This window comes from Porites lutea, chromosome 11 (genome assembly GCF_958299795.1).
Source record: "Porites lutea chromosome 11, jaPorLute2.1, whole genome shotgun sequence".
In the NCBI taxonomy this organism is placed as follows: domain Eukaryota; kingdom Metazoa; phylum Cnidaria; class Anthozoa; order Scleractinia; family Poritidae; genus Porites; species Porites lutea.
Window position 1 is genome coordinate 16760190 of NC_133211.1, and position 13958 is coordinate 16774147.

The window sequence follows — 13958 nt, forward strand, 5'->3', positions numbered from 1 at the left end:
CTAAAAAAAAAAGATGTTAACACCATTTAGAAGTTAGTGTGAACGTCTTTAATTAGAAAAGTCTCTTTTAAAAACTTCTCAGGACGTACTTTTTCGCTCATACGCTAGCATTTTAATTGTGTTGCTCTAAAGCAAACACATCTTAAGGTAACACTCACTGATGTGAATACCATTGATACACAAACGAAAACAAAGAAGCAAGCCATCGAAACTGTGTTAGAATAAAAATCACTTACTGTGCCACCGTATTAGTGCACACGGTCCTTTTGAGACTTTTTAACTCGCTGTTAACGAATCGGTCACATGTTGTTAATGTCTCTCTGTTTATACAAATATAATCTTGTAATATAATTACATGTATCATCATGTACCGGTAAAGCTAAATGTCAGTGAATTCGAGCTTGCGGTTAAGCATAGTTCAAAATCACAGGCTCAAGAACTGACTTGTTATGTTGTATAACTTCGATTTCTCGTACCGTTGAATTCTGGGAAAAAATGCACGTGATTTTCCTCGGGTTGTTTGGGTACTCCTTGATTAAACACGGTCTCTAAATATTCACATCCGAGCTTATTCGCCCAAGAAGAAGGGAAAAAATCCTCTAAAAATCCACAGTGACCTCCCTTGTCTGTTGTAACTAGAAATAAATTGTTTGAAGTTTTGAAAAGACTGAACGGTATAGTTTCTTTTGGACAAATAGGGTCATCGAGTGCACTTACACATAGCACTGGCACTGATATGTTTGTTATGTTCCTCATAGGGTCGTTGTACCTCCAATACTCTTCCAACGAGTTATACTGGTTAAGCTTAACATAAACTCTCTCATCCAGCTCTTTAATGCTAGTGCTTTGTAGAGCAAGGTTATAATTTATCACGTTGCCTAAGCAAGGGTGCTGGCGCAAAACTGATTTCAGTTTAAACGTCCAAAGCCAGTTGTACGGCTCTGGTAAACTATTAGACTTGAAAAGCGCTTCGGCATCGAAACATGGCGAAATGCAAACCGCCGCATTGAGTTTGCTGGTCGCACCTGCTTCACCCAGATATGATAATAACAGTCCAGACCCGGTAGAAAAACTGATTGCAAAGATCTCTGCATATGGATACATATGAGTGATGAATTGAATCGCTTCTTCCAAGTCACTTGCGTCTCCAAAGCTTTGAAATCGATAAGTTGAAAGCAAGGTTCCACCATGCCCACGGCGATTGAATACCACTGGGCGAAATTTTCGCGCCAAAGCCTCGGTGCACGCAGCTGCTAAATCTGCGGCTGCACCTGTTAAGTCAGGAATCAGCAGCATTATAGGACTAACTTTTTTTATAGATTTGTCGTCATCAACCTCTAACCAGTCCAAAGCAATGACTCCTTTATCCTCCATTTGCAAATATTCGCGCTTAAATTCTAACTCGTCCTGCCACCAGATCCAAGGCAGAATCGTCTGAAGATGTCGGTTGGTCGCCCAATATGTGGGTTTGTAATCTTGATTCAATCCCTTGCATCCTTTTTTAATGACCATACTGATTCTAGACTTTTTGAAGTACAAACAAGGCTTCATTTCCTGTCTGTTGTGGAAATAACGGGCGCACAATATGCTCACCACCACGATTACTACCAGAAATAAGGCGGGTACGCACATAGCTGTGGATAGACCAGTCAATGAAGCTACGCAGTAGAACCACACCTCCGTGTACGAGAAAATCAGACAAGCAAATCCTGGAGGTTTCATTCAAAGATTTAGCAACGGGCAGTATTACCTTTTAGCGAACTATGAGCGTAAACAAACTTCTCAAAACAGCTAGCAGTGCAAACTTGCAGTGAGCTGGATCTGTCAATAAAAATAAGTCATAAAGGAGTTAGTCGATTTTTTTCCTCTAGCTGCGCGCTAGAGCCGCGCCAGCTTTTAATTATATAGAATTGTTGAAACAATGTACACCCTGCCAAAATTTTCGAAATTTTCTGTCATTCTGATATTTCTCTTGCAGAGCAAACTGAATTATTTATAGCTCTGACGACGCGATGTTTGCACCTTTAACATTTAAAAAATAGCACTTAACGATCCGCATTTGATAACTAAGGGTTAAAATAGGATAGAATTAGCTTTAAACTCAGTATTGTAATTAATATTTACGGGTGTTGCAAGCTCCGATTAAGTCCAGTACCGACTTTTAGAGTACGACTGACTCTCCGCGGTTTGTATTGTTTACTGAAACACATCACTCTATCAGTTAACTGTCAAGGTAGCTGAATGTCGTTGTGTCCTTAGTGTTTTTTCTTTCGCCAAGCCTGATGATTGGAGAAAGAAGTAAAATGATACACTCGCGATAAAAGCGAAAAGGACAACATTTTACTTTGATCTTGTAGATAAATTTGAAACCGGCTCTCCTTTGCTAAGAACCTGCACGCCATGACAAAAATTGTTTATGTTCAAGCCTTTCAGAAGCAAAATATCAACGACTGTTTTGCTTTGAAAGGACATTAATATTATCAATTTTTAGCCCAAGATGAAAGCCTCAAATTGTATAAATACCTTGAGAGTTGTAGCAAACGGATAATCTTTGATTGTTAGTTAAAAGTCAGGCGACAAACATGGTACCCGGTTCAAATCACACCGCACATACTGCCCAAAGCTGTTTAATATGCTAAAACGAAAGTATGTACTTAATATAGACAAAGGTGACGTGATTAGATCAAGGAGCCTACAAGGCTTGTTTGTTTTGGAAGACAGAATGTCCTCGTATTTTCCGTCATGTTTATTTACCAACGTGCGCACGGACAGAATTTTTCAGGGCGCTCGCCCATTTGCCCAATCACAGCTTCCATCAGCTAAAAGAAAAATCCTCTCAAACAGAAACGACCGGATATTCAATGACGCAATTACTATGGTTGTCAGAAAAATTAGGCTAGTCTCCTTGAGATGCCGAAAAAAAAATGTAGTTTGGAAATATTCTAAGGTGTTCAGAGCACCTATTTCTTATTTCGAAAGAGCTAAAGGTGAAAGACAAAACTCGTTTTTAGAGAAAACCGTCTATCAGTCTTTTATGTCGTGAATTTTATGGTATTTTTTATCGACAGTAAAATTGGCATAAATAACCTTTGGCTATTTCCAATTACGGCAGCTATACTTAGGTAGTGAAAGAAAAAAGATTTTAAAGTAGTGTATTAAATCATGACCATTCTTTAGGTTTAATTCTGTTTTTTGTCTACCAATGACCCATGTGATGTTATTTTAGCTTTTTCTACTCTACTGACACCAAAAAATTACATGCTTAAATGGAAAATAGCGTCGAAAACAATAAATCTGCAGCACAAAGGGGTCATGCATTAGCTTTTATAATAAAGACTAAGAATACATCATCTTCCGGATGGGCAGTAAAACGTGGTGAAAAAAATTATTTTGAGCAACGGGACAACAGTTTTTGTGTTTATGTTTCCTAGAATATAAATACAAGTTCGAGTTGAAGATAATGTTTCCATATTAATGCCAAATTAAATGATTTTGTAATAGCTTTCAAATGCGACAGCTCGGAACTTAGAAAATGATTGTCTCTCCGAAGTTTCCTGTTCAATTTCCTAAAATTGGAGGAGCACTTAATATCCGTTATAAACACGTGCGTTAGTTGATTCTTTTCTGATATTTTTGACCTTCAAAACAAAACGAATACCTGAATCTTGTGCAGAGACGTAATCCCTTGACTACTGCATCGCAAAGAGTATTTTAATCAGGCTGGACACTGGCATAAAGGCCCAGTCTTTTCAAATTATCTGACCTTCAAAGAGGCTCTCCGGCATGTGTGCGCATGAGTTGGGTAATGTTGGTGTCGAAATGTTATTGTAAAAACATAGACAACAACCTTTTTTCATCAAATTTTCTTACAGTAAAATGCCAAGTGCGAAAAAAAATAAAGACCATAGGTTTCCCGAAACATAGTAACAATAATACCGTGCTAGAAAGATGAGGCAGCCATACTGTGAAACGGACTACTACATAATAAGGACGGTTACTGAGATGCACCGCGCACAATTAAATAAACGCACACACAGAGAGAAAGGAACAACGAAAGCACCCTAAAACCTAATATTGGAAATACTACCGTAAAATTCCGAAACTTTTATATTTTTCAAAGACCCTTCTTGAGGGGCTTATTTTTGGAGGGGCTTATATTCCGAGGGGCTTATCTACGGAGGGAAATTTGCGTGTCAAAATCGATTGGGCTAGCCTTATAGTTGGAAGTAAATTTACCGTTTTGGCTTTGTTTTACTTTGTATTTGAGGTCAATTTTCCAAGTACAAGCCCCGGGGGGCTTATATTTGGAGGGGCGATTTAACGGAGGGTTTTTTGCGTTACCGGTTTGGGGGGCTTATATTTGGAGGGGCTTATACATGAAGGGGCTTATTTTCGGAATTTTACGGTAACTATCATTTGTCCTAGATTTTAGAAAAACGCGAGTCAGTTTTCATAGAACAGCCTATTAGTCCTGCAAAATGACACTAACAGGCAAGGTTTGGAGCAACCTTGCTAGCAACCTTGCTAGCTGCAGGCAGTGCCGGCTTCTGATATATTATCCGCTTATTAATAAAAGTTTGTTATTGTTTTTGTTAGACAACCTTGGAGAAACAGGCCGGACGCTGCATTTTGTAGTATTATTAGTCGGACTGTTTCAGCATGCCGCTTAGCAGCCGTTTGTCGTCTGTTGCGGCCCGTCACGTTATCGCATGTCTGAGGCCCCGTTGTTATGGAGAAAAGTTGTCCCGGGAATGAGGGCCACCCTTCGAGCCGAGCTTTAACGAGTGTTTATGAGTTGACCCCTTTGCCCTAACCAATAGCGCTTGCTCATCATTATTGTCGCGCCCCTTGACCGAGTTAGCCCGATGGGACGAGCCAAAGTGTTTAGTTGGCCCGGCTAGGAGGGTGACCCACCGAACTTGGTCACCCTTCTAGCCGAGCAAACATTAGGGCCATTTATACGAGGAAAAATAAGACGCGTCTTAAATAAGACGCGAACTGTACCATTTATATGAGCATGTCTTATCTAATAAGACGCGTCTTAGCTAAGCCGCGTCTTAGCTAAGCCGCGTCTTATTTTAGACGAAATGTGCCGTTTATACGGAAAGTTCGCGTCTTATTTAAGACGCGTCTTATGTAAGACGCGTCTTATTTTTCCTCGTATAAATGGCCCTATTGTATTTTTCCTGTAAACGGCTCTCCAAGTTTTTTAAGGAAATGTGGGAAAGGTTGGCTCGCCCAGGGTAACTCGGTTAGGCCGGAGAGTGACCCTTCTACCAGGGACAACTCGTCTCCGAATAAAAGGGGTCTAAACTTAGTATCCCCTTCCTCTTTCTTTGTTTTCTTTTCAAACACCTGCCGCACACTTTAGAGAACTAGCGTTATTCGAATTAATCGATGGTATCCAAAGGCCACCATTTTGAGGAGCCATTAGTCTCCCGAGAAGGTCCACAAAATTTCTGAAGATTTAGGCCGTCAAAGGCTGGAACGATTAGAGCACATCCAGCCTTCTCCTCAGGCGCTCCGTTTTTCACATGGTTTCGCATAGAGGTAAGCGCGAAACACGAGTGACTGATGACGAAGCGCAAGGGACCATGGGAAGCGTGTTTTCTCCTTAGAGAGAGAGATGACGTCTGGGTACGAGGCAGGAACAGCTCAGTGATAAGTGGCATTGAGAATGGCAGATTTTACGGATATGCTTGCCGATTTACTTGCATTAGGACCAAAAGTTGGTGAATTCTTCCTGAGAAAGCTCTATCGATGCGCGTATGACGTCACAGAGAGTCTCATACAACAAACTGCATTGCAGAATTATCACGGGCTTCAGTTTGCGAACTAAGTAGTGGCGGACGGGTTTTGGCCAGTTTTCGGCAGCTATTTTTCCAGCCTTAGTGAGCTTATATTGATGTAATTTATAGCTATTTATGCAATTATAAACTCAATGAATATATTAAAGCATGAAACGAAGGAAACTAAGGCCTCAGTAGGTGTTTTCGTTCGTCTCTAAGTTTGTTTGGTATGGACCAGCATGGTATTATATGATCTACAATCAGTGCCCGAATTAGTTGAGCCACTCATGATCAATTCCCTTGGCGAGATTTCTTACTTTTTACCGTCATTATCGGCAATTCACAGAGGAAAAGGCAACAGTCCAAATCAAGCCGTTCCATCCTCATCCTCAATCATTCCCTAATTAACGATTTGCGCTGCTCAAGTGACATTTACAAAACGACAAGCAAGTCAACATTGGTTGTGTGGGAGGAGCAGGCATCCATTGTTTTAACTTCCGAACTAAAATTACTAAGTGTTTTAGCACTTCTCCAATTACATAAGGGTGCAGTTCATGAAAGGTGTCGTCCAAATGTTAACAGTTAATGATATATTAGATTGCTTGACTACGAACAAATGAAAAAAAGGAATATAGGGGCACGGACAAGAGATTGCCCTCCTGCTAAATGAGTTCTTTCAGGAAAGAGCAACGTGACAGCTAGTGGATATAGAATTATTCAGTAGACTTTTGTAAAGTCACTTATTTTGATTGACAGACTTTCGTCCTGCTGTGTCATGTTTTCCCTCATTTTGACAATTTATTGCAAATACCGACAGCTTGGTTATTACTGCGATGTAAAGTTAATACAAGTTGCGGCAGGTATTTTTTTCCATATTACGACGGAAAATCGACGCTTGAACGGGAAAGCCTTTTTCTCGGAGCTTGTTTGCTTTTTCCCACCAGTAACTTCAGCTGTAACTTAAACTTTAAATTATTTTTCTGTTTTAATTTTTTGTTGTTCTTGTCATATCCCTCGTAATCCAATGCAAAGTTCAAACAATCCGCAACGAAAACGCGAATTTTAAGTTGTACTTGTAACTGTAACATGAAAAGTTTCCAAGACCAAGATAGGTGCGCGTTCCTTTAACCATTAAATAACGAAGATTAGAATATTATTCTTGGAATTAATATGAGCTTAGCGTTTGGACTGGTAATAACATAGCAGAAAATTGATAGAATTATCATAATTATGCTGATATACTATTTCTACTCAAAGTTCTGATCCCGTATTTCGAAATATTTACAGATACTTCCAATGTATGTGCGAGAGCCGCCGAAGAACAGCACGCATTATATCATATTCCCTATCTCCTGGACAGTTTTGATTGTGAATTATTGTATGTCAAAAGATAACTCTTAAGCTCAGGTTGAAAAGAATATGATGCATGCAATTCAAAAGCTTGGCAACAAAATTACTTTTCAAATGCAAATTTCTCTCTTTTTTGCGTAAACACGCCTTCATGCCGCGGCTGTTAAACGCAGGATAAAATTTTGAAACAACAATGGACTCTTGCAAGGGATTACTCTTGGTGTTAAATAATTCTTTGTTGGAAATGGGGATGGAAATGGGGACAAAAGTTCACAGAGCAGTTATTTTAATTTTTATTCAAATATTAAATTGAACGCTTATAGCAATCCCAGGTAATTACAAGTTCGTGTCTTCATATCACGAATGCGCTCTACATTGAGAGCCATGGTACAAGATAATTTCCCGCATGTAAGTTATCAGTGTTATCTTGAATCTTTACCATTTATATTGTCTGATGAAGAGTAAAACGAGAAGATAGCAAATGAGTTTTCTTATTTTTTCTTTAATTTTCCCTTTCTCCTGTTTTTTTTTTTATTTCTGTATTTTTTTTGTTACTGAATGGGACGCCCATTCGAAAAAAAAAAATCTCTTTTAAGTGCACCTGCAGTTCAAATGACACCCCATGAAGCTCAATCTTTTTTCTTTTTTAAAGTTACAAAGTAAATTAAAATACATGTACTTTTGAAAAACATAAATCGCTTCGCATGCAGACATCTTGATCAAAAAAATAGACTTTATTATAGTGTGTTTACCGTTTGGAAGCAAGCAAAAATCTGAAAGCTGTGTTTGACCGATGCCGCGTCGCTGCGTTACACGTAATCCGAAGTTAACAACTCTGAAGACGACACACATTTCAATTTCAAATGTCTATATGCGAACTGATGTTTTCCAAGGAGATTTTCTCTTTACTAGGAATATTTTATAATATATCATCAGTTCACTCGGCTCCTCGTCAGCGTTGCAAGAGGCTCATTTACAGTCCGTCGGATAAATCTTAAAATTAACAAATAGAGCTTTATGAGGCTCAAAAAGCGACTGAGGTAATTAAGGAATTATTCAGTATATTAATCGTACCTCTTTTCCGAAGCCGCATATTATTTTTTAGCTCGACGCGTGTCAAATAAAAGGACTTGAGGCGGTTAGTCTCGCGTAAAAAAGATAAATACTTGCTGGGTCAGATTGGCAGAAAATGGTGATAAAAACAAACCATCATTTATCGTGCGCGCTCTCTTGACTGTATCCTGCTCGTTTGATCCTCAAAACACTACTTGTATTCTTTACACATGAAGAAGTATAATAATTGCAACCTCTTTTAAATTTTTCGTTTTCCCGCTCTATCGCGCTTACGGTTTTAAGGAAACCACCGTATCGCGCCCATTATAATGACAGTTTGGAATCGAAGCCACAACGAACAATGAAAATACACAACAAACCATCAAACACCCTTACAGGGAACATTGCAGAGTAAAACAAACCGTTTTGTTTTGGTTGAAGTAATGCTAATAAAATTGTCCTTACCTTAAGCGGAGGTCTGTCCTACAGAAATACTATAATGTCCACGCCGTAAGCGTGGTTTGACATTTTTAAATCGAGCACTGGCCGAAGTAGGGACTGTGCTTGCGGTGACGATGAAATATTCGAAATTTACAGTTTCGTTTTATGATTGTTGAACCGACGAATTATACCATCGATCTTAACTTTCTCAAGAACGTCTCCCGACATCATTAATGCCAATATGCAAATACACGGCAAATTTGAATTGTTTTTTTTGATACGACTAACGGATAAGGCAAGCAAACTTGTCAATAAAGCAACCCATGACCAATAAGCATTCGATCGGGTCTGCTCCTACTGATTTATTTTTCTTGTTTTTGTTTCATTCGTTCCATACAAGATTGCAGTCGGGATTTTAAAACAAATAAATAAAGACCAGCTGAGTAAAACAGAAGTTCTTAGCTGACCAATGACCTTCTCTCGCCTGTGAGACGCTAGTCGAGCTGTTGGACAAAGGGAAGCTTAAGACCCTGTTTACATGGAGTCGGGGACCCCGGTCTAGTGGGGTAGGTTTCTTTTGTTTTGTGTCCCCCAGAGCGTGAAAGCAAAAGAAACCAACCCCACTAGACCGGGGTCCCCCCCCCCCCCCTCCATGTAAACAGGCCCTAAGAAAGCGCTTTAATCCTGTCGCCAGTCGGAAGGCCTTCAAAAGGGTAGCACCGTTCGAGGCTGTAGATCCCCAGTTTTTTCGTTTAGTTTTTGTCACAAAATTTACTCTTAAATGAAATGCTTTCATGAAAATTTAATAAAACATTCCTTTGTAACATAGAAGCCGTCAAATTCGAGTCTCTATTTGTGGTTCACTCTACACAAAAGTTATACCGGATACAGAGATGAGGACCACTCTAGCCTCTAAAACATCTTCGACGCGTGTTAGTCACAGTGTCTCGGTGTCTATTTCGAGCTTTTTGTCCGGGTAGAGGTAATAAATATCACTTTACCGGTCTATAAAAGGTTTTCGAGGTCTCAGCGTACTAGTTACAGAGGGATTAACTTTTCAGCTCGTTTGATTGAGGGATACTTTTATGAGTTTATTTAAGTTGTTGTATGTCACTCGGCAGCAGCATAGGCAATTAAGGGCCGGCAGTGTCAACAACATTAAGTGCTATTAAAAAATACAACGGAAACGTTTGTAATAATGGATATCTCTATCCTAAGAGTATCCCGCTTCTTCCTTACAGTTAATATAATGAGTACATGAAAATTGTCAAAAATTGTTGGGTTTAGCGAGCTTAAAATGGACGACGCGTCGGAGGGAAAACTAAGTCAGCTAAAACTTGAGACGCATCGCTTAAAAACCATGATAGATGCATTATGCTTGCACACTGTAGTATATGCTTGTTTTCCGTTTCTGTCTGAAAGAAATTAGTTGCACTAACTCTCAGGAGAATAAATACAACAGCGCCCGGCATGCTCTGATTGTCTCGCCTTCACCGAGTCGAACCAATCTGGACCCAAAGCTCTTCTGCGCATGTCGCGGAGAGAGATTACGCGCGCATTCCCAAACCCGAAAGCACTGGGGTCGAAAGTGCGAGTCGAACCCGCTAGGCGAGCCAAGTGTCGTATATGGAGAAAAAATGGTCCGGCTAGGAGGGTTAAGTCGCCCCGACTTTTTGTTTCTCATGTAATCGGTTCACCACGATTTGTATATATGAAAAGTCGGCTCGCAGAGGTTAGCTCGGGAAGGCGCCGGCTGACGTTTCTTCCCGGGACTGAAACTTTTCTCCTAATAAACGGGGCCTTAGAAAGAACACCTGGCTAAGTTTAATCCAAAATTAGGAAATACTAACGTAGACAAAAACGTAAAAAGTGCATGTTCAAGGAAATGACAACATTTGGTCAGTAATGAAGACAAACCTGCGCTGAACCGGACCAACTTGAAAGCAAGCGTCGTCAATAAGAAAAATTAAGTTAGACGACTGAGACAGACCGACAACTGGATTTGCATAAATTAGCTCCTTGCGAGTATGTCGCAAAATGTAGAAACTGAGGAGTAAATCTGGGGTAAAGACGGTAACGGCCACATTAACCTTCTTATTTACAACCCTGTGTTTTTTGGTATTCAAATGTGGCCATTACCGTCTTTACCCAAAAGTTACTCCCCAGTTTTCACAGTTTTGCGATATATTTGCCAGGGGCAAATTTGTGAGAATCAATTTCCTTCGTCCAGCAAGGTAGAAGTCTTTTGATAAGGTTATCTGGATAAATACATGAGCCGAACATGATTCAATAAGCCCAGGGCGGCTTCTATTCTTCTAACCGCTTATAATTTTGGACAACATCTTGAACACATTTTGAAAACCGACAATCTAGAGTACTTTGTAAAAAGTATCCCTGTTTGTCTCATTCCAATTCAGGCCTTCTTTGTTCTTCTCCTCCTTTTTCCCAGTTACGGGTTAAAGTCCAGCTCAAGAACTTTCTAGTGTGGAATGTCTTACAGATCCTCTATCCTCTTTTTCTTTCTTTAGACTTTTTTGTTCTTTGTTTCGTAACTGACATGTTATCACTCAGCCAACTATTAAACTGAATGCGTCGACCGACTTGTTTCAGAAACTTCAGTAACACTTGATTTAAAATTTGCCCATAAACAACATAGGTAGCTTCGGCTCTGGGCGAATATTGTCATTATAATTACTTTCTTTTTCTTTTCAATTTAAAGAAATAATTTAAATAAATGAAAGAATGTATAGACGCAAAACTTTGTAGTTGCGAAACGAAAGCTTGAAAAAGTTCAGGCTTCCATTGTATAGGATTCGAATCGTTGACATCTGAGTTAACGGTGCAGTGCTCTACCAATTAAGTCAACAAGCCACCTGGGAGCAGGCCATTGAGTTGGTTAAATGGGACACAAAACCATGCTTTGCATTTTGATCAGTCAGTTTCGGATATGATAAGTTAACCAATAACGTATAGAAGCTTCAAAATTTGGAAACTAATGATGCTGACAACATTTGTCACATTTTACCCTCCATGCATTTAGCTTGTTTAGAGCCGCCACTTTTTGATATTATTCACGTTGAGAAAATTGGTCTAGAAGGTCTGCATTTTTGTGGAAGTAAGAACAAAACTTCCTTTCTGCCTGCTGTCATGTATCACCAAGAAATAAAATTTCTTGTAGGATAATGGTACAAACCACAACAAATGGGACCGAGGTGCTACAGTATGAGAAATTCGCAGTCGCCTGTGTGATATAAATGTCATACTGGCAGAGAAGACCCAACAGCTACAGTAGGTCCCGTATAATGAGTAGCAAGATTTAAGATTTATAAAACCAGACACTGAATGTAAAAGGGGATTAGAAATATAGATGGAAAAAGTGGATAACACTTTATCAAGTTCAAATTGATTCAATAACGGCCTGAATAGACTCAAGCCCCTATGTGAAATTTCGCGAATATGGTAATTTGATTCTCTACTTCATATTATATTCTTCTGTACTTTTTTATCGCCAGCTTGTTACTCCCTACAGCCTTCAAAAATCAAATCAACATAAATTCGAAAACAACTGACTTGTACGGAGAAAAACTTACCTTTTGTACCGGTCGAGTCAGAGTTAAGTGAGAGCCATTCTCGCTGCCAACTTCCTATAAACAAGGTCCCGCTTAACGAAACAAGCGTTTAAAAATATTGGTTTCGGATTGTTTTCAATTATAGTTCAGTGGCGAAGAATAAATTCCTTCCCACGGGCAATCTGCGTCATGCTCCGATGCAATATCCATGAAAAGTCATAATACGTCACTAAGTCACAATGCACATAGGAAAACTTGTGTGGAAAATAATAATACGGAAAATCCATAGTCACAAACCAAACCGCTTAAACCGAACTAGAAATTAAAATACACTGTTGGAAGCCATTATGAATTAGTCCTTGCATGATTCAAACATTATTTTTATGGACTTATGACTAATTCATTTGGACAGCAAATACTATTTTGTTTGAAGATATGAAGGACGATTAAAAATTCACCTGGTTGTTTTGACTATTATCTATACTCTTGATACCTCTCGACCATGCCATTATCTTCGCTTTTTTGTTAGTTAAAAACCGATGGTTTCTAACTATTGCACTCTGACTGTCCCTCGAAACACAATCTACCGATCAGTTCCGAAATTCTCGTCGATATTGTCGGTCTAACTTTTTTTATAAATGCTCTATAAACGCTTAGTGACTAACAATAGACATTTCAAAATATCACTCTGCTTTACCAACCTCTGCAGCTAATCCATTCCTTTATATTACAGTCTGACAGGTCTTATGCTTCGGACCAGCCATATTGTGAAAATCGCCAAAATCAGTTTTAAGCTAAGAACACGGAAGTCTTGGTAAAATCAGGTTTGAATCATCGAATGTCTTAAAAATGGTTTAACGCGTGTTTTTTATATCATTCCTGATTTGAATATGAAGTGGAGAGTGGAGTTTGGAACGTGCTGGATTAACCAAAGATTCAACGCAGGTACATAGCAAAAACAAAATAAAGACGTTTCTGAATCGAAAAAATGCGTCATAAAAAACAGAATTCAATCGTAGAACACAGCGATATCAGACAATTTTTGGATTGTCCATTAATATTGACGTGGGTACATTGACTTTCCCAAAGCGCCTACAGATGTATACATGAATTGAAAGTGAAATACATAAGTCGAAAATTTTGCGATTTGCAACGAAACTCTTGAAAATTACGATTTTCGAGTAAATAAAGTTTGAAAAAATTTTCTTTAAAAAGGCAGCCATAGACAGTTAGACGTTTAAAAGCAAACCGTGACTGCAATTACAACAGTGTGCTATTTTGCAATATTTTTCTTCCTTAGTAAGTGTAGTCCAGTCATGACTAAATATGAAATGTTGTAAATGGCTGTTTAATTGAGGAAGGCAAGTTCTCATTGGTTGTAAAGAGAAAGATTTTTTGCCTTTAATGCAAATCCAGTCAACATTTCGAAGATTTAACAAGACAAAGCCATATTTTGCGTCATAATACCCACAAATTGGCGATGTATGCTTGTGTCTGGGTCGATTTAGTGCATCGACTTTTAATTCTTAGTTACGAGAAAACAACTGAGAAGATGCTCCATATTCGTCACAACCGGCAAAAAACACTCTTACTTGCATGTGCCTACACATTCTTATAGCTCATCCCAATGTTATCAAATGTTAGAGATAAGTACGTGATGAACTCACACTTCACTCACGATCAGTGAGCTATTTTTGATCCGCTGTGACGCGTGTTTTGAAGGGAGCGGGGGAACGCCGGCTTATTTAAGGTTGAA

General features: G+C 39.1%; 1 protein-coding gene across 3 annotated transcripts; it reads right to left on the bottom strand.

Moving 5' to 3' along the window:
• Positions 1-25: 25 nt before the first annotated feature.
• On the bottom strand, positions 26-13035 carry LOC140952782 (protein ABHD15-like). Of its 3 annotated transcripts, none has more exons than XM_073402226.1 (2): positions 12904-13035; positions 26-1821 (listed from the first exon to the last, which is right to left on the bottom strand). In XM_073402226.1, the coding sequence occupies exon 2, from the start codon at positions 1720-1722 to the stop codon at positions 448-450; it is 1275 nt and encodes a 424-aa protein (XP_073258327.1). In that variant the 5' UTR covers positions 1723-1821; positions 12904-13035; the 3' UTR covers positions 26-447. The 3 variants fall into 3 exon arrangements, with proteins under 3 accessions (XP_073258327.1, XP_073258329.1, XP_073258328.1); XM_073402228.1 differs by lacking the exon at positions 12904-13035 and adding an exon at positions 8658-9092; XM_073402227.1 differs by lacking the exon at positions 12904-13035 and adding an exon at positions 2524-2860.
• Positions 13036-13958: the final 923 nt, after the last annotated feature.